General features: G+C 47.8%; 1 protein-coding gene across 1 annotated transcript; it reads left to right on the top strand.

Moving 5' to 3' along the window:
• The first annotated feature begins 10994 nt into the window (after positions 1-10994).
• DBX1 (developing brain homeobox 1) lies at positions 10995-14712 on the top strand. The gene is made up of 4 exons (XM_076343350.1): positions 10995-11346; positions 11880-11981; positions 13744-13946; positions 14338-14712. The coding sequence occupies exons 1-4, from the start codon at positions 10995-10997 to the stop codon at positions 14710-14712; spliced, it is 1032 nt and encodes a 343-aa protein (XP_076199465.1).
• Positions 14713-27415: the final 12703 nt, after the last annotated feature.

Raw genomic sequence — 27415 nt, 5'->3', positions numbered from 1 at the left:
CAAGTGAATTTGGTTCTCCTAGCTCTTTATCTCCCCACATAGCTTTGCTGCGGTTCAACATTTACTCCACATACAGAGTATGCCTTTTTTATTTGGGCTTCATTTTTATTAAATATCAAAAATTATAAAGGATGCCATTGTTCAAACTACTGAGAGCAACACTATTTACATCAAATGCAAAAATGTAAGTGTAACTAGACGTCAGAACACAATTTTCTTTCAGGAGGGTGTCAGACTTCCGTGTGAACAAGTTTAGCCTTCAGTTTTGCACATCAGGGTCGGGGGAAAAAGAAATGGCTTCAGGAGCCCTATAGAGGTGCTTTTGCTTCCCTGACTTCTCACACACTATTCTTTCAAATGAATTTAAAGCTTTTCTTGTCCAAATCCCCGCAAAAGTAACCACACTGCAGTTTTTCTACTATTATGCAAATAGATTAATCAGCCAACGCTCCAGTGAGAATTAATTTATATTTGAATCAAATGAGGCCTTAGATTCTTTATAACCCAACCCCCAGGCCAAGGCCTGGGCTAGGTAGCAACCTCATATTATTCATTTGACGAAATGTGAACTGACATAAATACCATGGCTAACTTTCAATCCGATTACCCCGTTACCTCACATCAATGCTCTCCCAGCCATCAGACTCTAGCGTCCCTCCTTTCACCAGCACAGCCAACAACTGACAACTCCTCCCTAATAAACAAGCACCCACGCCGCCACCTCGGACCCCCGCTCTTAACCCATCATCCCTGCTCAATGGCCCTTATTCGACAAGGTACTTTATTTTGTTTGTAGGAATCGGGGGACTAAACAGCACGAAAATACTGTTTTGCTGGGGCTGCAATTCAAAGCTGCCCTTTCAGAGCTACGGAGCACTTGAGGCACTAACAATAAATATCCAAAAATATAGGAGCATCGTGTCTGTCCGTACATAGATATAGACACGCATGCACACATTTCATTTAATACAGTCACCGACATCTGTTATCTTTCATACTCTCCTTAACCCTTAAAAAAAAAGTAAAACAATGTTTTGGGCTACTATGTCCAAAGGTCAATGTAAAGTGAACCCCCATTTTACAGAGCACCCTTATACTAAACTCGTGTTGACAACCACTAAATTCTTTCTATTGCCCTGCACAGGAACTTGTTTTTTAAAAAGTTTTTTTTTTTTCTTTAAAACTGTAAGCATTTAAAAGGCTCGGCTAAACAATCCACCAGGTGTGAGAAAAGCCTTTTCTATGCAAGCAGCTCTGTGTCAGGAAACCTACACTTTGTAATTAGATTAGCAAGCAAGGACTGAATAGCTCTGATCAAAACATCTCCCTCCCCGCATATTGTTTATAGTGCATAACTGATAACTAAGCTTCTCTAGTCATGGTTAAAATCTACTTAAAAATGGGAGTCCTGTGTACTCTGGAATTTAAATGAAGAGGAAAAGAAAACAAAGTGCACATTCTTAAAAAGCTATAAGTAATTACTTGGCTGTCTTCCTTAAACAAGGCTTTATTTGAAAATATAAGTCATAAAACAAACCATATGATTTAATGGCAGCTCTTCAGGAGAGCACGACTTAAAACACATCCAAGCTAGAGAGTTAAAGATGTAATTTTTGCCTTAAGGACATTCCTTGCAGTGAACAGGCTGGGGGAGAAGGAGGACAGTCCTCTTGGCCACCTTTCCCCAGCTCCAGGGGACATCCCGGATCCCTGGCATGAGAGCTGAAAAGTCCCCAGCCCAGGAGGATGACTTCAGTTGTCTTTCTTCCATGTGGCCAGATAGTCTAGTTGTGTACTGGAGTCAGCTTCCCAACATAAAGAGCAAGTTTGAAATGTACTGGCTTCGTGGAGACACTAAAAGCGGGGTGAAAAGAAGCTGCAGCATGTTAGAGCACATCATCTCTACCCGCCCCTTCAAAGGAAATGCTTACACTCACATAGATACGGTGGTAAATGGAAAATAAGCCAAGACAAGGTTCTTCCTAAAGCTTTCATACAAAGCCTATGTATTTTTCTTGGAAATAGTGAGTCTGTTTCACAGTCTGGCTCCATCTGCCCAGAGTGCAAATACCCCAGTTTTGAATTTTGACCTCAGCCCAGTCCAGACCAGAGTCAGTCCCATTTTTTTACTGTGGGGCCTGAAACCAGATGCAACCCCTGGTATGAATCAATTTTTCCAAAGAAAGATACCCAATTACTGGATCCTTCTGCTCAGATCAGTACATCTCATAAATCCCATGGTTATCCCATCCTTCTTGAAACAGTCTTTTAAATATTAGGGCTGGTGCATCAGAACTGAGATCAAAAAGCCTTCTCTTTGGCTAAAGAACGGCATAGAAATAGCAGAAGATAACAAGAGGATATCCTCCGTTCTTCCTTTCACAAATCAGGAGACGCCGTACACCCAGCTGTCACAGACAGCAGTGAATGAAAACTTTTCCATGCTTCAGTAACCGTCCTACCCCCTCCTGCTTCTGCTATAAGCTCAGCAGCAGGGAAAGGGCCTAGACCCTAACTGCTCCAGCGCAGAAGTCCAGCCTCTTTGCTTAAACTTCTGTAGGAGCAGTAAACTTTCAGCAAAAGGGGAAGATAAACAATTTTTTGGAGTGATACCATTAGGGAAAGCTTGATAAAGGTTGATAGGTGAGAGAACAGACTTCCATTTAAGACCTAAGCCAGATCTATTTAAAAGACACTAGAGAACTACCCCTTATCCCAGGACATCCACGAATCTGGAGGATGCAAATGTGGCTTAAAGCTACATTAACTTCCTCTCTCCTGACCTTTCTGGGTCTGATGAGTAGCAGCCAGAGCATGGCTCCTCAAAAAGAGCATATTTCGTCTCTTGTTCGTAGCCAAATTGATGCTAAACCGCTGAGTTTGACTAGCCAAGATGCACTACGTTTGAGTAACATTACCACTTGAAAAATGAACTAGTACAGTCTATTTTCAAAGGCATTTGCTGATGAGTAAATGGGATGGTGCCAGTGCTCCTCCATCCTCACGAGGGGGACAACCCTTCTGCCAGCATCGTGACTAAATGCCTGCAGTTCAAGACCTGCGCAGTTCATAGCCCTGACCCCCCCTTGCACCCTGCCACGAGAGCAATGCTTATCAGTGCCAGCACAACCTGACCTTACCAGATTTCCTCAAGTCAAATTTTAAATCTGCTAAATCCCATCCAACACCCCTACAGACCTTTCTAGAGACACAAGACTTTATGTTCTCCACCCTCTTACATTTTTAATGAAAAGGAAAAAGAGAGAAAGGAAAAAAAGACAAAATTCATGTCTCGATGAGAGCCAAAAATGTGAATGCAACCACTGAAACACGATTTTCGTTAAGTAGTTCTCATTTGTACAGGCATGACGGGAGACCTGAGAAAACCTGTTTCAGACTATGAAGATCCTATTCAAACATCCTGGCTGTCTAATTCTAAACTTCAGTCGTCTTTGGTATTTACCCTGCAGTATCAAAACACTCCTGACAAAGTCCTGAAAAGAGACAAGTACATTCAAATTCTTCTAGGGCTTGACCCCACCCCATTGAAATTAGTGTGAGTTTTGCCCCTGACTTCAGCCCTGAAAGAACAAGCAACATTCTCGGGCCAAATTGGGGAAAAGCTTTTCTACAACTTTCTTTACATGCTTGTACTCTCCTTAGTCCTAGAGATTTCCGTTTGCTTTCAGAAAGCTGAAGGCATAAATGGGCAACGCATTCCACCATTTACCTATCCAATCTCATCCTGGCAGAAAACAAGGAAGGTATTTTTTACTGTTTTCCAGAAAGAAACACGGTTCTCTGAGAAGGGACGTACTTTCTACAGGTTGGGTAAGCTCCCATCAGAAAGGTTCTGGTCTTTGCTATTTCAAGAAAGTTTTACAAGTGCAAGTGAAATTGGAACCTCATCAGCTTTTCCCGGTGATAAAATGGAAGAGCCCTTCATCTCTGAACACCATGAAGCTGTGCTGCTTGCAAAGGAAAGCCCAGAAGAAGGGCATCCCTGTTCTAGTCTCCACAATGAGTCAAATGTTATCTAAAGAGACCAACTCTTTCTCACGAGTGGAGATCCAGTGCAAAATCTATTGGCTCTACAGGGAGCCAGTCATCCTGAATTCAGAGGCCTACACTTGAGAAACCTGAAGAGATGTCCATGATGCATAAGACCATGGAGCTATTCATTCCTCAGTCATTATTGCTCCATTCTCCTTCGTTTTCTCTACCTGAAGCACCTCACTTGATAAAAAGCATCCCCAAAGGACAACAGAAATTCAGGTATCTTCTTTCATCTGACTTTCCAATTTACACAAAGTAGCTGGGAACAGAGCACATGGACCACGTGGACCAGTGCTTGCTAGCTCATTGCTCACTGGCTCTATGAAGGTAAACCCTGAGCGACAAAGTTTGTCAGCTCTCTTCTTCTCTCAGAGCTCCAGAAATCAAACATACTCTGTATCAACATCCACAAGAATAGCTTTGTATTTCTGGAAACACCAAGCATCGCATCTTCTCCAAAGGGGCCTGCACACGTAGTCTCTTCCTCTATGCATGCAGTACAGTTTGCCAGCAACCTATAGACATGACTATAGCTATGGTTAGGGCATGGTCTGGAATGGAACCATTTAACTGCAAATCCATTGCCTCAATGGACAAGTTCACCAGTGTAATGCTTCCAGGATGAAATCACTACATGCCCAGGGAATTCAATGATCAAAAAAACCCCAGAACTCACAAATGACTTTATTCTATTGTTTTTTTAAAGATTCCCCCGTTTCAATTGTAAGAGCATTGCGGTATCCCAGCAAGGAACTTTTGCACTTTTTTTGTTACTAAGTAACTGTTACAGAGTATTTGAGTTTCTCTTCTTTCCTTATTGCAGGGCTTTTGGTGCCGCCAAAAGATGTATCGGTTAATCCCTGTCAACAGAACTTTCAGCACCTTCACATAGGACTCAAAGAGAGAAAAACACTGAGATTTGAAGATACCTCCGCACCTTCAAATCAGGAATATTCTTGCAACAATGAGTTTGTGCCAAGAAGTTGATACCTGCGTGGCCAAAGCATTTGCACGAGGAGGGAAAGTATGACTTTCCAGACAGGGTGATACACTGCAGTGCAGGTGACTGATTCATTAGAACCTCTCTACCGCCTACCTGGAAACCTCCACGACAGCTGTTTCCCCCACCGGATCACAGTATCTGAAGGTCTTTTCAGCCAGAAGGAGCGTAAGTGAGCCTCCCAGCCCATCACCATCTTTCTGGCTACTCGCTACCAGCACATACATCAGGGAAGACTTTCCACTGGGGACAGTGTTTGCAAGTACCCGGGCTCTCATCAGCATCCTATGGGTTCCTCTGAGCCTCTCTCTTAAACCTTTCCAGAGAGGCTTAAGCCCCAAGGAAGTGCAGTATCAGTTAGTTGGCATGATAAAAGTTGAGGGATTGAGGGCTAATTGTCTGGTCCTTTTAAGAAAAGGTGTAGAAATAACAGAAGATTCTGGCTTAAACCTACAGGGTAGCTAAATACTAATTCTGTTCTTCTTTCTCTGAGAGACAGATGTCCCTACGCACTGCTCCAGCAGGCAGAGGGATGGAAAGCAGCCTCTAAAAGACTGCATCCGCCCTTGCGAAATGCATCAAGGGAGTGCGTGGGCTCAGGGACCCTCAGTTTAAGGTGACAGCAAACTGTCAGGTTTGCTGAAGTCCACCCCAGGACACGTTCATTCTCCTGTTGCATTGCCCTGACAGACTCTTCCTCCAAGGAAGGCTGTCCTTCCTGTCGTAGCCTGGAGAACGGAGAACAGAACTGGGGCTTTATGAATGGAAAAAGTAATGGGATCCTCAACTCCTAGCACTTAAAACCGCCCACTGCCTAGAGATTTCAGTGAATCAGTGAGCAGAGAAATTTGCCACCATCATAAGCAGAGGATCACCACTTTGCTTTGCGGTGAGGTGGTAGGAGTAGATTTAAGACCTGATTTGAAAGGCAAAAGGGTTTTTAATTCTTCTTACCTACTTGAGTAAGATGAGAGAAAGACGTATTGGAGAAAACAAAGGGGAAAGCGTCACGTTCTCTCATCCTCCACGCTTCATCTGCGCAGTCTAACTTGGAAACTCTTGGGGCAGAGACCACAACTGAAACAAGCAGGACCTTGGCCTCCAGCATCTAAGAATCCGAACAGTCCCTGCCCAATTCCCAGCTAGTTTCCACCGTGCTAAATAATCATGAAATTAAGGGAACGAATAAAGCACCATATTGCATTTTGCAAATTCTAGCTCCCCAAAATGAGCAAATCTTAGCTCATGAAAGGAGTTGTTTTTAGGGAGGTTGTGTGGTTGTTTGTTTATTAGACAGATCAGTGGAAAAGAAAGAAGAGGGATTGTTCGACCCCAGGTTATTTTTTTTTTTTTTTTTTAAACAAAGATGGAGGTTGGGGAAAGGATAAAAGGACAAAGTAGACAAAAATAACCAAATTTGAAAGAAAGAATGCAAATTAAACAGGCTCGGAAGGAGTTAGTAAAGCACAAGCAAAACACAGAGACTAAACTAAAGTTAATTACTTTTGACATGATCAGATCATCTGGTTGCATTTCAGGCTGCATGCACTCTAGGCTGGCCAGCATGAATGGCGAGGGAAAAGAAAGTAACTCTCCCCTCTAGGTCCCTTTGCCAAGTCTGGGCTGCGCGCTCTGTCCGAGATCCCTCTTTCTTTGCGCAGAGAGAGAGAGGGGGAGAGGAGAGAGAAACACAGTTAACCACCTGTCAGGGCTGAGGACACAATAAGGCAGCCCCCAAAAGAGCTTTTCATGCATGCGTAATATATTTGTTCAGCTATTCACTTAATGAAGCTGATAAATGTGATGCGAAACAATAGTCAAGTTAATCTATTTAGTAAAATGTTTTGAGACTCTCAGGCGATGTTAAGGAGGGTAGTGTGTTCGGGGACATTTTCATTTCAATACGCTCATCTCTCCCCTCTTAGGGGGGTTTCAAGCAACCTATGTGAATATAATTTCTTATAAATGTGTCTTTAATGGGTTTAATTCACCCTTGCCAGCTGTTTTTTTAGCTATTTTGTAAGAGCAAAACAAACGTGCCAGGCTTGGAAAGCTAGTTAAAATTAGTTTCGGTCACCGGGGCCAAGCTATATTTCCTGCAAACCATCTGCTTGATTGGCACAATAGAAGGATTTTCAAGAAAAGGGGGGATCTAGAAGAGCTTTGAACGAACCAACAGTTACTGTTCCTTGTGCTTGAATTCTAAAGGTGAAGCCTTAGGTGTCTTAATATAGCTTCGCCCCCGCAGCCTCCATTCAAGCTCCCGACGAGGTCGATAAGCATCGTTAGGGAGCTTGGACGCGCCGGGGACGGAGCATCCCTCCCGCCGCCGCCCCCTCCCCGGGAGAAAAGAAAGAAGGGGGGAAAAAAAAAAAGAAAAAAACCAACAAACCACAAACCGAAACGCGTACACACACACACACACACACACACACACACGGGCGCGCTTCCTCCGTAGCTTTGGAGAGCGAGAAGCCGCGGGGCTGCGGCGGGCCGGGCAGCCGCCACCCGCGCGGGGGAGCGGGGGCGGCGGAGCGGGGCTCGCCCGGCCCCTTGCGGAGCGGTTCCCGGCTCGGGAAGAAGGGGCGAAGTTTGGCTTTCGTCCGGCCGCGGGAAGCACCGGGGACCGGCCCGGCTTCCCCCCCCGCCGGGAAAGGCGCGGGGGGAGCGTCCGGCGTGGGGCCGGTCCCTCGCGGGGCGGCGGGCAGAGCCGCGGCGGTGATTGAGACGTCCGTCTCCCGGGGCCGGCGGGGACGCGGGGAGAGGGATGGCGCTCCCCAGCGCGACTCCGCGCCCCCGGGGAGGCGCCGGCCCAGCCCAGGCGAGCTCTTTGGTCTCCGGATTTGAAGCGCCGGCTCTCCCAATTTCATGCGGATTACCGGCCTCGGAGCGGGACACACGCAGGCTCCGAGCCCTACCCCCCGCCCCGCTGCCGGCGGTTTTGGGGTTTGGTTTTTTTTTTGTTTTTAGGGGTTTTTTTTTAGCGACAAAGAAAGTGAGTGACTTTTAAGAAATAAATTTGAAGATAACGACATTAAAATGAATGGCAGGAAGCACAAAACGGCATGAGCATAGGTCAAACGGCATTAGTCACAGGTTTTATCCTGAGACATTAGAATTCCCTTCTCTTAAATGATCACTGCCTTTGAAAAGAAACTTCCAAAGGAGATCACTTAAAATAAGATCCTTTCGTCTGATTTCTTGGTTTCTTATGGTCTATCTTCCCTTTCAATAGATGTCTAGTCTCTTTTGCCTTGGTGCTTAAGGAATTCTTTACGAGTGTGCTCAGACGCATCACAAGGAACTGGGTCCACGTGTGCCCCAGCATGCGTTTGACCCAACCTTCCAGAAAATGTCAAACCCTCTTTTTTAAACCAGAGAAATTAGCAGCAGTTGGTCTATAGTGAGGCAAAATGGCCCCAATGTAGATGTAAAGAAAGGAGTAAATCATCTCAAAGGAAACCTATAATGACTGCAGAAAACTAAGTGTTCTCGGACCCGCCCGGGCTGCTCCGAGACGCCGGCGCTGTGTTGGGAAATGCCGGGGGGGGGGAGGAGCGCAGGAGGGCGGCTGCGAGAGGGGCAGGGAGCAGGGGAGAGAGACGGGACGGAACAGGACGGGGGGGGGGGGGGGGGGGGTAGGGGCGTAGAGGGGACGCCAATCAATTATTTTATTGGGAAAGCCCCGTTTGCTTTTTCTATTCGCTACCGTCCCACTCGCTTGGTAAATAACACCTTGAGAGCAGCCATGTGTATAAACGGGCTTGAGGCAACTTCGGAGCGCTCCGGGTGAGGGCGAGAGGAAAGCTAAACCCGGAGCAGGAGGGGGCAGCCCCCCGCTTCTCCCCCCACCCCACCCCCGACACCCGCCGCGGTGCCCGCCAGCACCCCCCGAGCCGTTTGGGCTCTGCCCGCGCCTTCCTTCCCTTTTTTCTTTACCTGCTAAGCATCAAGATTAACAAAACTTGGGGGGGGGGGGGGGGACACGACTCCAGCGAGGTTTTATTTCAAAGCGATGCTTTCAGACAGCGGATCTTCCAAGTCAGCCTTCTGCAGATGCTCATCTGCTGGAGGCCGGCGTACAGCACCGGGAAAACTTGTCAGGATCATACAATTTCGAGGGCTGATTCCGTCCTCTCTAATAAATAACTTTTTGATTTGAATCAGGGGAGAGGTTTAACAGACTTTCTTTCTTCCCTAATGTGATATAAATCGCAGATGCACTTTTATTGAATGGTTAAAGCATCGACATGGAGATAATCAACACAAAACGTCCGGACAAAAACCATCGAGAGAAATAAAGCTGGTTAATAAGATTTTTGAGAAAGCTTTGTGTTAAAAAGTAAAAAGGGAAAACAGCTGAAGGTGACAGTTAGTTCATGGTTAATAGGATAAAGGCTGCATGGTTGAGCTGCACACTTCTGCTTGCAAAGGTTCAGCCACACCAAAGGGCTGAATAGGGTGCTTTTAAAACATAGAACATTTAACACATCTGTTATAGTCTTTAACAGAGAAATCAGGTAAACCCACTCTCAATAGCTGCTTTCATCACCCAGCTCCAAAGGAAATTAACTACGCTTGCGCCTATTTCCATATTTGCCACCACAAACAAAACCTCTCTGCCAGAAAAATCCCTGTTTTCTACTTCTCCGTTAGACGATGTCATTTGTCCCTCACACCAAAGTTAAGGGACTTTCGGCTCTGCGGCACCGAGCTGAATACACCTCCAGAAATTCTGCGCACGCACGCAGATAAAAACCGAGTTCAGGTGAATTCGGCGGCGTCGAGAAGGCTTCGAGCCACCGATACCGATAAAACCGAGGCTAGCTCAGACTACTTGAGCCAAAAGGATCAAAATGCTACAGCGTTGCCTTCATTTTCACGGTCGGAGGGTAGCTATTTCCACTATTTTTAATGTAGATGAGCTTAAGAGGACCAACAGATTGAGAACCTGAGGGGGCTGCTCTGGCCCCGCAAAGCCGTTCAGATCTTTCCTGTGCTCAGTGTTCGGATTTTCTCGGCGCGGAGTTCTTATCGGCTACAAACGAGGCTTACGTCTCGGTCCGATGCGGGCAAGCCTCTTGCCTGAGCACACGTAGGCAAGGCTCTTGCGAAGCTCGGATCCCGAGGGTGGAGGTTAACGCCGCAAATTCGCTTTATACCGGACCTTTGACGTGCAGATAGAAAAATAACCCCAACGTCAGGCACAAATTTGGCCGCATGCTAATAGCAGGGGGCAGAACGCGCTCAAACCACGGTGGGATCCGCTCTCCGAATATTTTTTTCCCCCTCAACAGAGCTTAGTTCCACGTTTTCGAATTCGTATTTTCCATTCCACAAAACCCCTGCTTTTCTGAGAGCCCGCAGATAGGTTTATATGAATATTTATTGATTTATTTCCTAAACTCAGCAGGGGAGCGGCAAATAAATTTAGTGCTTTCTTTAAATAATTCCCTTTCTACGAGGCAAGATGTCATTCGAAACTTTTAAATAGGCATTTAATTAGCCTGTGTGTGTTGCCTCTGAACAAAACCCTGCTGGGAGCCTTTGGAGCGCTGTATTCCAAAGAGGCGGTCAATATGCAAAATTGATGACTACACTTTCTTTGTGGCGGGGCCATTGTGCCCCGGTTGCTTATGAAGTCTAATCCAATCATAAATTGCAGCCCCGGACCAATGGAGAAGCCCGGAGCTCGCCCTGAATGAAGCTCAAGTGGAGAACTTTGTTGAACCCCATTGTTGGGGCTGTCACTTTTGAAAGAGCCTCAGCGGGGCTGACCACTATAAAACCCATCGTCCAGGAGGAAGGGGCAGAGAGAACCCCGCCAGGCTTGCTAGCTGGATCTTTACTAAACGAGGTTTGCAAAGCAGAAAACAAAAGCAAACAAACAAACAAACAAACGAGCGGCCCCAGCCCTGCTCCGCGGACGGCCCCTGCGATGATGTTCCCCAGCCTCATCGCTCCGCCGGCCGTCTACCCCAGCCTCCTGCGGCCGACTCCCACCCTCACCTTGCCTCAGTCGCTGCAGTCAGCTTTTTCCAGCCATTCCAGCTTCCTGGTGGAAGATTTGATCCGGATCAGCAGGCCTACCAGTTACCTGCCCAGGACCGCCCCCCCGCCCAGCATGTCCCCCCCAACCTCAGCGGCCGGGACGGACTCGGGGACGCCGGAGCTCCCCAGCTCCACCGCCGGCTCCAGGAGGATCTGTTCGCCACAGACTTCCAGCAGCGACTCCACTTTCCTGAAGTTTGGGGTCAACGCCATCCTCTCCTCCTCCGCCCCCCGCGCCGGTAAGCGGCCCGCTCCCGGACCCCCCCCCCCCCCCCCCGCGCCCGCCGCTCCGGGGCTCCGCGGAACCCACCGCCTGCCAGGAGGGGGGCGGCGGGGCTGGGGGGAGAGGAGGGAGACGGTTTAGGAAAGGGAGGGAGGTCCTAGTACCGAGCTGCAGAGCCCTCCGGCAGCGCTCGTACTTAAGGGCGAGGAGGAGCGCTCGGCAGGCTGCTGGTCCCGCTCCGCCGCCCCCGGAGCGGCCGCAGGGCGGACGAGAGGAGCAGGCAGGGGGTCCCACAGACGGGTCTCCTGCCCGACTCTGCCACCCCGGGTGCCGCTTTGCCGGCAAAACCATAGCAGCAAAAGTGCCGCCTTTCCTAGGCGATTCCGAGCTCAGCCTGCCCCCCCCCCTTTTTTATTTGGGGGGGGGGGAGAAGGGGGGGAGTACCACCGCCTTGGTCCCTAGACCAAGCGACAGACCCAGCCGCGCCGTCGGTCGAGTCCAACCGGTGGTAATAACCCTTTGCTTAATTTAATTTTATTTATTTACTAGAAACTTCCCCTGCGTTGCTCCAGAACGTCCCTCCAAAGACTTTCTCCTTCCCGTACTTTGAAGGATCCTTCCAGCCCTTTATCAGATCTTCCTATTTCCCAGGTAGGTCTTTAAAAGTCCCTCTCCCTCCGGGCGGACCCCTCTCCTCCCGCCCCGCTCCAGGCACTGCCCGGTAATATTTCTCCGTGTCCGTCCCCCGTTCCCCCCCCCCCACACACACCCCGGGGGTTATGCTCCAGTTCAGAGGTTGGCGGGAGTACAACATTCAAGCATCAGTCGCGCCAATTTGATGCCCGATTTAGCACAGGCAGTGACTGCTTGACATTCCCTGCCCGCTCCCCCCGCTGATCGGCAAATTAGCCGGGATTGTCACGGTCCCAAGGCGAGGCGGGTCCCCCCCTCCTCCCGGGCAGCCCCTCCCGCCCGGCGCCCCCTCACCCCCCCCGGGGCCGCGCCGCCGCTTTCAGCACCACGAAGGGAGCGGTCAGCTCCCGCCGCCGCCCGCGCTCCGCGCCCGCGGAGCCCGCCCGGGACACGCTCCGCGCAGGCGGAGGGAGGCAGCCCGCTCCCTTGCAAAGCCGCTCTCCGCCCTGTCGTCCCTGTGCGCCCCCAGCCCCAAACCTTTCCGGCCCCGCCGGGTTGCTGGCGTTTACAGGCGGATCGAGCGTACCGCGGGCACGGCCGGGACTTCCCTCCTCCACCTCCTCCGCGTACTAACCCTCCCCTCCTTCACCTTGGGTCTCCCACTTCATCGCTTCTCGTTTAGACCGTCAGTGGTATTCAAACGACACGGCCTCGGCGAGAAAGCAGGCTACGGGGGTATGATTCTTACAGCGCTGAAGTGTTATGATGCGGAGAGAACAATTAAAAAAAAAGCTCTAATTACACAAACAAGCTATTAATTTAAAAAGAAAACAGGGAAAGGGAGAGAGGAAAAAAAATAACCCAAGCTCTTCCATTCATCCTCCGGATAATGGAATTTGCTTCCTTTCTCCAGCATGTGAATAGCCTAACAAAAACAACTTGAGCTTTATAAATAGCTTTTCATGTCCATTTAATGAAAATGATTTGGGGAAAGAGACGATTGTGCCATCAGTATTCTCCCGAGGAGCCTGGCATGCCGTTGTGTTTAGTTTGAAAGTGTAAATCTCTTTTGTTCCAATAATATATGGCGTTAGCTGCTTGTCCTCAGTCTTTTTCTGTTAGTTCATTACTACACAATTACCATTCACGCTTCATTAGCATCTCTGTCTCTCTTGGGGAGGTTCCCCCCCCCTTTTTTTTTTTTAAGGCGAAACTCTGCCCTTTTTATCATACCAATGCCATTGGGAACCAGGCAATGTGCTAATTAGCTGTTACTTTTCATGTCTTCGGACTGAATTCTCCAACTTTGGGGGGGGGAGGAGATTAATATAAAAAGATGAATACTGATTGATCAAAACTGCATCTGAAGAGGAGCGGTTTTGTTCGGAATCAGAAAAGTCCTCATTTTCATCTCGAGCATAATAAAGCTCCTGAAATGATAAAAGCGTCTGAAAAAAATCAAATGCTTCTGAGCGGGAGGGAGAGCTTTTTTATTATACCTCTATCTTAGCCGGTACGCCTCGCTTTGCCTTTTCAGGCCAGAGACCTTTGAATCTCCCAACAAAACCGGCCACTATTGATCCATTTTTACACGTTTGAGTTGATAGATCTAATCCCAGTGATCGCTGGCTGAAAGGGGAGCGCGTAGTTAAGCCTTAGTTGAAGGGGCTCCTTTTCACGGCCCCAGGTTGAGATGGGTGCCCACCCGAAGGGCAGGGAGGGGGCAGCAGGGGCCCGTCCTGCTCCTCTCAGCTCTGTGTGTCCCCGTCCCCCCCCGCAGCCGCCTCCGCCGTGGTCCCCATCCCCGGCACCTTCTCCTGGCCACTGGCCGCCCGCGGCAAGCCCCGCCGGGGCATGCTGCGCCGCGCCGTCTTCTCCGACGTGCAGCGCAAGGCGCTGGAGAAGATGTTCCAGAAGCAGAAGTACATCAGCAAACCCGATAGGAAGAAGTTGGCGGCCAAGCTGGGCCTCAAGGACTCGCAGGTGAGAAGGGGCACAGAGCAGGGAGGGCAGAGGGGTGCGGGCAACCGGGCCCCCCACCCCCGGGGGGCAGCTAGAGGGTAGGGGAGGAAAAGGGGACGGGAGCAGGCAGAACTGCCCACGACCTGGAGAAGCCCGAAGCAAGCTACAGGGCTGTGAGCCTCAACGGAGCCAAGAGAGCAGCGCGATTCCCAGCTGGGTGAGTAGGACTGGAGAGACCAGGGCCTTACTGCCCGCCAACCCCTCTCCTAGAGTCCCCCAAAGGTCAGGTTCTGTGGTCCCTGTTAGCTTCAGTATGGGCACGAGCAGGGTTTTGACGGCGCAACCAAAAGGCTTCTCCTGGCCCCTGTTTTACTGAACCTTTTCATTTCTGTGTTGCTTCCCCCCATCTCAGGTGAAGATCTGGTTCCAGAACAGGAGGATGAAGTGGAGGAACTCCAAAGAAAGAGAGCTCCTCTCCTCTGGGGGCTGCAGAGAACAGACCCTACCCACCAAGTTCAACCCTCACCCAGACCTCAGTGACGTAGGCAAGAAATGTTCAGGAGAGGAGGAAGAGGAGGAAGTTCCCCCCGTGTGCCCACCCAGCCCCCGGCATCCCTTAACCTACCACCAGTCCCCAGAACATCTACACTTGAGGGACAGACTGGACTCCCAGATGTCTCCTTCGCCATCCCATTCTAGCAGCCCCAGCAAACCTTCAGACTTCTCAGACTCAGAGGAGGAGGAGGATGAAGGAGAAGAGGAAGAGGAGGAGATAACAGTCTCTTAGATCACCTGCCTGCCCCTACCATCACATGGGGACATTGCAAGGATGTAAATAAAACAGAGTGCTATAAATTGAAGAGGTGATGTCCCACCCAAACGTCCACATGCTTCTCCAGTGCAGGTTCTTTATCACACAGCTGCAAGACTTTCTGCTTATAGGTATCCCTTATTCTTTGCCCCATGTGGAGGTTTTCACATTCATAGCATCTGCTAACCTTTTCATAACTCGCTCTGCAACATTTCCATTGAGAAAAATCAACATTTTTCTCAATGAGCGACCTTCTCCTGAAAGCAAGCAACAGGCAGCTCCTTGCTTTATAGCTGGGAGGAAAGTACAGCCTGTTGGAAGGAAACTTCTCTCCCCAGGTAAGAAACAACAAAAAAATACAATATAGATGCTGTGGCCATTTTTACTACCTTTCAAGTGAATTTCCAGCTACTATTAAGATTTCAAACCCCTGAAGACTGGTCTGATCTAGCAACCCTTTCTTCCAAAAGTAAATAGCATTAAGGGACACAGACCAAACGCTGCCTGCCTCCTCACCCCGAATAGCACAATACTTGCGCAACAGACCCACTGAAATCCCTGGAATGACTTCTAAGGTATAATGTCAGTGTGCCTTGTGTAATGGAGACCTTATATATTTATATGTTTTTCATTTTAATTTATGCATCGACATTATATTGGAAGCACTGTCTAACCCACCTTTTTGCCCACAGGCCTGCATTTATTTTCCACTTTGCTTCTGCTATCCATGATGTGGACAGAGGAAAGTGGATATGCCTCTTTGATTTTTGACTGAACTTTGCTGTCTTTGCACAGCTTATATAAACTGTACACTATTTTGTACACTTACTCTGTATGGATGTTTTATACCAAGGTTATTGTGAATGAATATAACGACGGCTCAGCAAGATTTCTCTCCTTTTTTAATTAAATGATGGCTAAACTACAGACAAATGTAGCTGTTTAATTGTGTAACTTATAAAGAAACACCTTTATTTTGTATTTTACTATGTACAGACTTTAAATATGTATATATAATAAAGTGAATGATTGCCAAATAAAAAAAGTAGATTTCCAAGTTTGATCATTCAGTAATACTTGGTTCTGGTTTACAGGTTGTTGTAGGTTGTGTCTGGGGCCAAACAGGGAAAGAAAAGAAAACTACCTTTTATCAACAGTATAGTGATTCAGTAAGAATTTATCAGCTTCAAATTAAATAACCTTACAAGGTCATTACCTGCCTTTTAACTAGGGAGCAACTCAACCAAAGGGTTAAAGCTTCTCCGCAGTTAAAATGAATACAGGTTCTCCCTCCTTGCGTTTAAATGCAACTTCATTTCTGCTGCTGTTACCCCGTGCTCCCCTCTAAAGCCCTTCTGACTCTCCTCCTTCCTTCCAGTTGCTGCCCAGGTGGGTCAGGGGGTGGACACTTGCCCTGCATCACCCTGCTAAAATACTACAGTTTGTGGACTGGGGGCATGCAATTAGAATATTCTTACGGGGTAGAGAAACAGAATGGAAGAGAGAGACTTAACTCTTCAGCCTTAAGTCCGGTCAAGGATCACTTCTACAATGCAAGGCAAATCCACAACTACCTGCATGTTTTTTTTAGATACAAGTACACGCTACAGAAATGTCAATGTTTGCCTCCTTGCATACAGGTAGCAGAGTTCTACTTGAAACAGAGATTTCATTACAGAATTAGCTTGTTTTCTGCTCCGCTGACTCTGACTAATGCCCACCACTCACGACATGCCAAAACAAAAGAAATAAACGCAGCAGACATCGCCTGAAGACAGCTATCCCTCTACGCTCCACTTCCCCACGCTGCCACAGCCACGAGGAAAGGCATGAAAGGGAGAAGAGTGCGATTCCAGCTGGAAGGGACCTATAACCATCACCTAGTCCAGCTGCCTGACCACTTCAGGGCTGACCAAAAATTAAGGCATGTTATTAAAGGGCACTGTCCAAAAGCCTCCTAAACACTGCCAGGCACGGGGCATCGACCACCCCTCTAGGAAGCCTGTTCCACATCTTTAGCTGCTTTCCCATTAGGTAACTGGACCCACCTGAGCCAGGACACATTGTCACTTTAATCACCTTCTATCCCTCTAACACCTTACAGCCATTGGCAAGTGATCACATGCACCTGAGATAGGGCAGAGAAAGGATAAGGCCCACACAGCATTTATCCGGCAAAACACAACAGAAAGTGAAACAGCATGAGGGTTCATTGGTTTTATGTTTTCTTGGTTTGTTTTTTTTTTTTAAAAGCTTTTCCAAAAAAGCAGCACATCTCCCAAGCATACCTAAAAGGTCACACAAACATGCATTAAACAGCAACTGGCACAATCTACCCGAGTGCTCATCCAGGCTCAAATACAAGAGCTGTTACGTGCATTATCAACAGGGTATATACTGGCGAACGTATTGTTATCCATCTATTTACATCGTCTTTAAGCGATAGAGCACCCCATGACAATTATCTATAACTCAAATTTTACTAGTCCAGTAAGCATAAGACCACAGTTAAGTAAGCTATAAAGACAGATCTACTGCAAAACACATATTTTGTCTTAAAATTTATAGGCTACTCCAGAGACCACAAGTACCATCATACACATGCTACAATACTCAGGAAAGGAGCACGTTCAAAACAGAACAGGTATCATTGATACATAATCCCTCCCGATTTAGTGTTCAACAGAAGCTACTAGTCAGCTTACACCCTCTGCTCTTTACAGCTTGTCTGCACTTGGAATGTTACCAAAAATAATTATTTCAGACTACTTCTTTCAGCATGAGTGCTATTACATCTTATTCTGCTAAGCAAATATCCTCACTAAAGGAAAAATAACCTGGAATTGCCATTTAACAGGGGAAAACCCTTACTTGAAATGTGACATTCATCAATCTTACTTTTTTTTTTTTTTTTTTTGCCTTTCAAGGGTCTTTTCTTATGGCAAAGAGAACACTGTATGACCAAGCACAACCATTTGAGATTCAGGGATACCTTAATGTGAAATTAAAGAGGGGGTTTTTGTTTTGTTTTGGGGGGTTTTTTTTACTTACCAACAGCTCTCAGACCACACCTGTAGCTTGCAGGAAAAGAGTCTCCCTCTCAAAGGCTTCCATTTTATACTCTGGATGGTGAAGCCAGAGTTCGCAGCTACCATGTGATGGCTCATGTGGGACAGCTGTGCCAAGGGAAGTCCTGCAGGAGCGGCTACCCTTTCTGAGGTCTTATGTCAGAGGCATAAACTTATTTGCTTACCTCAAATGTGGAGAGATTCCAGTGCCTGAATGACAACTGGGCTTGTTCCTGGTGTGCAGGGCGCTGCGAGTTCAGCTTGGGTGTATTTCTAAGAGCAAAATGTTTCATAATTTGCTGTTACCATAAAGAGTGTCAGAGGCCACCTCTCCCTGTTCCCTGAAGCTAGCTAAGCTTGGCGAGGCTAATACAAAACTGCTGGGCCTGGATCTTCATTTATTTGTTGATTTATTTATTTATTTATGAACGCAGCTCTCTGTATGCTTTGGGAAAGGAGGAAAGGTGATAAGAAGCCTTTCCTGCCTCCATGGAGGTGGAAAGATTTCCGTATTGACTAGTAGCATCCACAGTTTCTGAAACTCTGGAACAAAGTAATCCTGTATGTAATGCACTCCCATAACAACTGCTGCTTTATGATATTAAAGTGCTCTTTTTAAAGACCCAGTGGCCCGGAGTGGTCTTGTATGTCTAGTCTTCCTTCTTACAGCCAGGATGGAAATATCTGACACCGGGGAACGGGAAAGGCAGAGAGGGGGATTTATCTTTGGTGACCATGAGCTCAGGGCAGCAAATTCTCAATTATTTTATCCCTTAAGAAACCAGCTGGTTCAACATCTGTGCCTGCTGTAACTCTGATCTCCCCCAGCGTGGGAGAGTGTCTTTTGGACAGGGGAAGAAAAGAAAATATATCGCTTTCTCAGCGAGTCTGTGCCGTTATTACCTGCAGAGCTGTATGGCAGCATCCTCCGCCGGCAGTCCCACAGTGTGCCCAGGATGCGTGGGGCCTCGTGGGGGCACCCCTCTGGTCCCCCTCCCCAGCTCAATCAGCACCCCGCACAAGCTGGGGGGGCTGGAAGTGTTTTCACCTGTGCCACAGCCGGGGCAGACAAGGAAGGCAGCCTCCTGCACAGCCCCGTACCGGGAGCGCTGCGCCAACGCTGCTGTATGCCCATTGGAAAAACATTTATCCATATGTGTAGAAATCCATCTAATAAGCCACAGATGATAACACTATATGCAGGAAAGCATGTTTATCCCATCTGTATGAAACACTGTCTGTCCTAACAACAGTAAGCAAAAAATCCTCGCCAGCCACCCCACATTTCGGTACCGCAGAGCTTGAGAATGTCACAGTTGAGCCAAAAAAAAAAAAAAAAAATTTAAACAAATGCCTCTTTTGAAGAACACCTGTCCTCCAGGAAAGTTTGAACATTACAATCACCTTAAAGAAGTAGAGCCCAAGATGCAAGGCCGTGGTTTCCAGAAGCAACCAGTGCAGGCTGAGGCTCATGAAAGGCAGGCAACCGCCAGTGCTAAACCCCCATCCTAAGGAAAACCAGACTTCTTTGAAGAGACCCAAGTTCAGTCCTCAGAAACACTAATGGCGTTTAAAAACCTTTGCCTGGGAAGTTTAAGGTGGAGTTTGACACAACAGCTACAAGCTCTACTATTGTCAAGAGGAACAAGGCAGCGTCTCACTCCTGGTTGTGTTTCCTTTTCTCCCGCCCCCCCCAACCCATGCACGTGCATTGGCACATAGCTGGGCCCAAAGTGATCAGTTTGAAGAGCAGAAAAGTGGTCAGTTTTCTTGCTTTGCTTTGGTTTCAGTTGGTCTAGCAGCTGCTTACCAGTGCTTACCAGTGTGTCAGAAGTGCATGTGGCAGAAATGCTCAACAAGGATGGGAAAGAGGTGCAGAAGGTCATCCCTCCTGCCAGTCCTTGTATTAAATGATCCTATACGTACATCTTTAGGGCTGTTGTATTTTTCAACCAGGATTGAACCTGATCTAAATAAATAAAATCCTTCAAACTCCAAAAAACCATATCAGCATCACTTTCCCAGCTGACATGACAGGGATATAACACCAGGGAAAGCCCAGCAGAGTAGCCAGGACCTCACAGGAGTGCCTTTACTGAACATGCACAAATGCTAGGTGTGTTGCTTTTACCTAGTTTTTACCTCCCTTGTCATCAGCAAAGGGTTAAAATACTCCATAGAATCGTAGAACAGCCCAGGTTGGAAGGGATCTGGAAAGATCCTCTGGTCCAACCTTTCATGGGAAAGGGAGCCTAGATGAGAACTATTAACCTGTTCAATCACATCTTGAAAAACCTCCAGCGATGGGGACACTACCATGTCCCTGGGGAGGTTGTTCCAGTGAATGATTGTTCTCACTGTAAAAAAAAAAAAGTCTTTCTTATACCGAGATAAAACCTCTCCCAGTGCAACTTGTACCTGTTGCCCCTTGTCTTCTCTGTGTGGCTCCTTGTGAAAAGAGAGCCTCCATCCTCTTTGTAGCTGCCCTTTAAATACTGGAATACTGTGATGAGGTCCCCCCCGAGCCTTCTCTTCTCCATGAGAAGAGACCTAACTGCTTCAGTCTTTCCTCACAGAGCTGGTTCTCTAGCCCTTTGATCATCTTCGTGGCCCTCTGTCCTGGTTTCGGCAGGGATAGAGTTAATTTCCTTTCTAGTAGCTGGTACAGTGTTTTGGATTTAGGATGAGAACAAAGTTGATAACACACCGGTGTTTTAGTTGTTGCTAGGTAATGCTTACACTAGCCAAGGACTTTTCAGCTTCCCATGCTCTACTGACTGAGGAGGCTGGAGGTGCACAAGAAGCTGGGAGGGGGCACAGCCAAACTGGCCAAAGGGACATTCCATACCATGGGACGTCATGCTCAGTACATAAACTGGGAAAAGCTGGCCGGGGGGGCCGCTGCTCGGGGACTGGCTGGGCATCGGTCAGCGGGTGGTGAGCAATTGTGCTGTGCATCACTTGTTTTGTGTATTATTATTATTATTATCATATTATTATTATCATTTTATTTCAATTATTAAACTGTTTTTATCTCAACCCACGAGTCTTTCTAACTTGTGCTCTTCCAATTCTCTCCCCCATCCCACCGGGTGGGGGGGAGTGAGCGAGCGGCTGTGTGGTGCTTAATTGCTGACTGAGATTAAACCACGACACCCTCCTTTGGACCCTTTCCAGTCTGTCCATGTTAATTTTTAATTGTGGGGACCAGAACTGGACACAGTACTCCAGGTGTGGCCTAACAAGTGCTGAGTAGAGTGGGATGATCACATCTCTTACCTCTGTCAGTAATGCCCCTGTGGTTGCAGCCCAGGGTCCGATTTGTCTTCATTGCGCTGCTGACTCATGTTCAGCTTGTTGTCCAGGACCTCCAGGTCCCTTTCAGCAAGGCTGCTTCCCAGCCACACAGCTCCTAGCCTGCCCGGGGCTCTTTGGTTATGTCGTCCCAGGTGCAGGACCTTGCACTTGTCTTTGTTAAACTTCACACCGCTCTTGCTAGCCCACTCTTCCAGCCTGTCCAGGTCTCTCTGTAAGATGGCTCTTTTCTGATGTGTCCACCTCACCACCCAGTTTAGTATCATCACCCGGTGAGGGTGCTTTCAATCCCATCATCCAGAAGACGTTGAACACGGGGCCCAGTATTGATCCCTGGAGGACCCCACTTGCGACAGGCTGCCAGCCTGAGTAAAACCTATTGACTGCCACTCTCTGAGTGCTGCCTGTTAGCCAATTTCCTAATTGATCACCCAACCAATCTGTATTTTGCCAGTTTGTCCAGGAGAGGGCTGTGTGAAACAGTGTCAAATGCTTTGCTGAAGTGCAGGTAAACAACATCTGCTGTGCTCCCCGTGTAGACAGCAAATGTTATTTTGTTGTAGGAGGTGATCATGCAAGTCTGGCATGATTTGCCTTTGGTAAATCCACGCTGGCTTTTCCCAATCACCTGCTTAATATTTGGTTTGTAATGGTTTCTAGGAGGACTCATGCCATTACTTTCCCAGGGACTGAAGACTAATGGGCCTGCAGTTCCCTGGGTCCTCTCTTGGGGCCTTCCTGTAGATGAGTTTGACATTTACACTCTTCCAGTCATCAGGGATATCCCCTGATCTCCACAACTTTTCAAAGATTATAGACAGTGATCTTGCAACAGTCAGCCACTCCTCTTAACACCCTGTGGTGGATTCTGCCCAGGCGCATAGGTTTACGCTGCTTGAGCCCTTGAAAGAAGATGCAGACCAGCTCTCCCTCCACTAATGGTGGGTCGACACATAATGTTGTTGTAGCTACTTGAGGCTGTGATCCGGGGTCCAGCTATGTGGGTAAAGACAGAGGCAAAGACAGTCTTGAGAACCTCTGCCTTGTCAGCATTATTTGTAACTAGTTTCCCTGCCCTGTTTAGCAATGGACCTACGCCTTCCCTGTGCTTCTGCTTACTGCCTATGTAGCTGAAAAACCTGTTCTTGTTGTTCTTGACATCTTTGGCCGATTTCAGCTCTAGCTGAGCCCTAGCCTTCCTGACTGCAGCGCTGCATGTCCCAGCAAGGTTCTTGTAGTCCTCGATGGGTATTTGGCCACCTTCCCATAGCCAGTATGTGTCTTTTTTTTGCTTTTAAGCACACCCAAAAGCTCATTGCTAAGCCAAGGTGGTCTCTTGTTCTGCCTTCTTCCTTTCCCTTTGTAGTGGATGGGCGGTTCTTGTGCTTCCAGGAGGCTGTTCTTGAGTAAATCCCAGCACTCACAAGCTCCTTTGCCCTCCATGGATGCTTCCCACGGACTCTCTCACAGCTGGTCTCTGAGCATACTGAAGTTGGTCCTTCTGAAATCCAGGGTCTTTGTCCTACTACTGGTCTTCAGTGTGCTTAGCAGGATCTTCGGCTCCACAATGTTATGATCGCTGTACCCAAGGCTACCACTGCTAGCTACGTTGTAAATTAAGTCTTTTGGTCTGTGAGCAGCAATCTAGCAATGAGCCGTTCCTAGTCTGCATGTCCAGCATCTACAGCAGGAGGCAGTCCTCAATGCCTTCCAGGATCCTGATGGATGACTTGTGCACTGCTGTGCAGAAATAGATTGATTTAACAGTCAAGACTGATGGGTGGGGGTGTGTGCAGAGAGCGGGAAGCTGAAAACGGTGGAATAACATGGCCAGAAATACTGTTGTGGATGAGATTTAGTGGCTCACGCAGACCTGAGCTTACAAGGTTGTTCCTCCCTCACTGGGCTTGGGTTTTGTGTCCTAACATCTGCTTTACGCTGGGTGGTGCTGGTTCATTATGATCGCCGTAAGAAAGGCACTCGGATTCAGTGAGGTATCGAAGTGCTATTTATTAGAGCTAACACTGAAAGATGAGAATAGCATAGGTAATCTTATGTCCCTTTAGCTGGTGGGTACCCCGAGTGGTGTAGCATCGAAGGGGCCTCCAATCCACACACAGCATGCTGGTCATACCCCATCCATAGGTGTGCTCATTTGACCTAGTATAGGATTTTTTTCTTACAAGAAAACAACTCTATTCATAATTTCTGCTGTCAAACAGAAAGGATATACTCATGAAAACTTCTTGCTGCATGGTTAAAGGCAAGGACACACAGGTGGCTTATTCCCCGGTACCCAGCAGGAGCTGCCTGCAGGCTCCTCTGTTAGAATGAGCTGGCTGACTTTATTCTGTGGACAAGGGGTTTGTGCAGCACAAGACGGGCCTGAAGACCGTGCTAGTCTCGCAGTGTAGGGCAGCAGAGCACAGCACAGGCCTGGGCGTACTCAGGTCAACTGCTATGTGGATCACCAACTCCTTGATGTACAACGGTCTTTCAGTCAGGATTACTACAAGATCTCACTGGAAGCACAACCTCCTCCCATCTGCCTGTGGATCCCATCTTATGTCAAGGTCCTTCAGACCTCCTAATTGCCCAACCCCACATGGGTGAACTTCTTACAGGAGCAGGGGGAGGAATTACCCATGCTTAGGCAGAGTATGGTCTCCATCCCCTGCAACTGGCTCAGTCTCCTTGAGTCTCCAGCAAAGGAGCAAATGAAAAGTATCTGTATCTGAGCAACCTAATCTAGTTGAAGATGTCCCTGCTCATTACGGGGGGCCATTGGACTGGATGACCTTTAAAGGTCCCTTCTAACCCAAACCATTCTATGATTCTGTGATCAAGGAAGGAGAGACGAACATGGATTTCTTTGTGTGGCTAAGCAAATGGAGATGTTGATGGGGAAGTATTTGCTTACAGTCAGTCCCATTGCCACTGGCAGCGATAGTCCTCAGCTGCTGTGCTCTGCTTTAACCCCCAAAAGTCTTCTCCCGATAAACAAGGATGGGGTGGGAATGACTGTGGGCTTCTAGGGTCCGTGGACAGCTGCTCCTCTCCTGCCGACACACACCGCAAATGTGTGCTATGAAAAGCAACCTCACATGGGTCCTGCCTGTGCCAAGTGGGGGCTTATAAACTGTGGAGCAAAGAGAACCAGACCGATTGTCCACATTAAAAGCTAGAATCCAATGAAGAATAGACGTCTCCACACCATGAGTGACTACTTCAAGATACCAGTGGAAAAGGTCAGTGGAAAGTGAAGGGTTTAAGTGCATGTCACAGACTGCGGGCTGAGTTCATAAAATGAGTCCAGGGAATTTCCCTTTACGTTGCAGAAGGGAAGTCAGCACTGATCCTACGGCACTGAGAAATGATGAGGTGGATCCAGGAAGGATATAAAATAAGAATGAAATAGGATGTTGGAAACAGAAAAGCAGGGCAACAAAGGTTAAAGAAAAGATGAGGTAAAGGAAAAAAAAAGTGAAGATGAGTGTACGAGACAGAGTGCACGGAGCAGAGAAGAACAAGAACATGGGGAAGGGACAGGGCAGCCAAAAAAGAAAGGGAAGAAGAGTACCTGAGAGATACTAAGCATTTTAGTGCCAGTCCAGTATTGATTCAAACATTGTCCAAGATCAGGGCTGGAGCGTTTTCCAGGGCCAATTCTAAAACATGCAATTCTGTGAATCAAAGGAAGGTTACAGAACACAGAAAAATCTGCTCGAGCACGTCCAAAACTATTCTGCCTCTGGAAAATTGCTGTGGAGGGACAGATGAAGACCACATTCCGGAAGCTCAGCTCTGAGTTACAGTTTGCACTGCTGCATTATTAAAAGAAAAGCTGTTTTTAGATTAAACTAACTCGAACACAGATCATCAATTTTCAGCAGAATTTCTTCTCATTCAAAACTTTTTCTTTGATATAGGTGAATCTGTCCTACCAACGTTAATAGTTCAAATGAGGACAAGATAACTACAAGGAACTGTCAAAAAGCAGAAATATGAATAGAAAATAGTTTCCAGGAAAAGAATTACTACTGTTGAGAATTATTCCTTACACTTTTAAGTGCAGAGGTTTTTGGATTTATCCTTTCTGAAAAGAGAGTACTTTTTTTCTTGAGCTAGAGCATTTATTTGAAAGGAGAATAGATCCCTACATGTTCTTACTGACCAACATACATTTATTACTGTATAATCACAGTGTCTCTATCAAGTGGGTGAAGAGGAAATTGTAATAATGTGTGGAACTGAATTGCTTTATGCTCTGAGGTTTCCTTCCTTTAAATCAATTCCCCAGAGATGAGAATGAAAATAGTTTGAAAGACCTACCAGAGCAAGTGAAGACCTGTAGATGGCCTCATACTCACACTGGGGCACACATGCAGTCTAGAGCCTGCCTTGGAGATCAAAGTGGTGCCAACAATACTTAGCCTTTGCAAAGTTACCAGAAAAATTGTCGTGTTTTTTCTGCAAATGAGAAAAATGTCATGATTTTTATTACAAGTGAGCAGTCTGGTCTGCCCAGGGTCACCAAGTTAAGCACTCCTAGAAGTTACCCATCCCTGGAAACATTCAAGGTCAGGTTGGACAGGGCTCTGAGCAACCTGATCTAGTTGAAGATGCTCACTGCAGGGGGGGGTTGGACTAGATGACCTTTAAAGTGGATGTGGTCTACCTGGACTTCAGGAAGGCCTTTGACACCGTCTCCCACAGCATTCTCCTAGAGAAGCTGGCGGCTCACAGCTTAGACAGGTGTACTCTGCGCTGGGTCAAAAACTGGCTGGACGGCCGGGCCCAGAGAGTTGTGGTGAATGGAGTTACATCCAGTTGGTGGCCGGTCACGAGCGGTGTTCCCCAGGGCTCAGTACTGGGGCCGGTCTTATTCAATATCTTTATCGATGATCTGGATGAGGGGATTGAGTGCACCCTCAGTAAGTTTGCAGACGACACCGAGTTGGGCGGGAGCGTTGATCTGCTCGAGGGTAGGAAGGCTCTGCAGAGGGACCTGGACAGGCTGGATGGATGGGCCCAGGCCAACTGGGTGAGGTTCAACAAGGGCAAGTGCTGGGTCCTGCGCTTCGGCCACAACAACCCCATGCAGCGCTACAGGCTTGGGGAAGAGTGGCTGGAAAGCTGCCTGTCAGAAAAGGACCTGGGGGTGTTGGTCAACAGCCGGCTGAACATGAGCCGGCAGTGTGCCCAGGCGGCCAAGAAGGCCAATGGCATCCTGGCCTGTATCAGAAATAGTGTGGCCAGCAGGAGCAGGGAAGTGATTGTGCCCCTGTACTCGGCACTGGTGAGGCCGCACCTCCAATACTGTGTTCAGTTTTGGGCCCCTCACTACAAGGACACTGAGGAGCTGGAGCGTGTCCAGAGAAGGGCAACGAAGGTGGTGAAGGGTCTGGAGAACAAGTCTGATGAGGAGCGGCTGAGGGAACTGGGGTTGTTTAGCCTGGAGAAAAGGAGGCTGAGGGGAGACCTCATCGCTCTCTACAACTACCTGACAGGAGGTTGTAGCGAGGTGGGGGTCGGTCTCTTCTCCCAAGTAACAAGCGATAGGACGAGAGGAAATGGCCTCAAGTTGCGCCAGGGGAGGTTTAGATTGGATGTGAGGAAAAATGTCTTTACTGAAAGAGTGGTTAAACATTGGAACAGGCTGCCCAGGGAAGTGGTTGAGTGACCATCCCTGGAGGTATTTAAAAGACGAGTAGATGAGGCACTTAGGGACATGGTTTAGTGGGCATGGTGGTGTTGGGTTGACGGTTGGACTTGATGATCTTAGAGGTCTTTTCCAACCTCAATGATTCTATGATTCTATGATTCTATGATTCTAAAGGTCCCTTTCAACCCAAACCACTCTATGATTCTATGAAGTTCATTCTGCAAAGCACGTTCAGAATAAGCCTAACATACATTGCCACGTGCAGCCCTTGTGACCAACAGGGGTTATTTCTCTTGAAAAAGAAGCTGGCACCAGCTGGTATCAGGGTACATCCAGCCTGCTGGCCACGTATGACTGTCAGCTTTATGCAGAGACACCCTAAACGGATAGGCCAGTCTTGTCTTGAGCAGATCTTGATGGATACTGTGTGCAAACATTAGCTACGGGAGAGAACCGTATCGGTGTAGTCCCTCTGCTAAATTGCCTCCTGGATGTGGGTAAGGGCTGTTGGCATCTTTTCACAAGTACTTATAAGAAGCCAATAAAAACAAGAACTGAACCCCACAACCTTCAAAGAAAAAAACAGAAACTGTTGATTAAGAAGGGACAAAAAGTTCTGGGAAGCCACAGA

The sequence above is a fragment of the Aptenodytes patagonicus genome, chromosome 7 (assembly GCF_965638725.1).
Source record: "Aptenodytes patagonicus chromosome 7, bAptPat1.pri.cur, whole genome shotgun sequence".
Taxonomy (NCBI): Eukaryota; Metazoa; Chordata; class Aves; order Sphenisciformes; family Spheniscidae; genus Aptenodytes; species Aptenodytes patagonicus.
The sequence above is the reverse complement of the archived record's forward strand: the minus strand, read 5'-3'. Positions and strand labels throughout refer to the sequence as shown.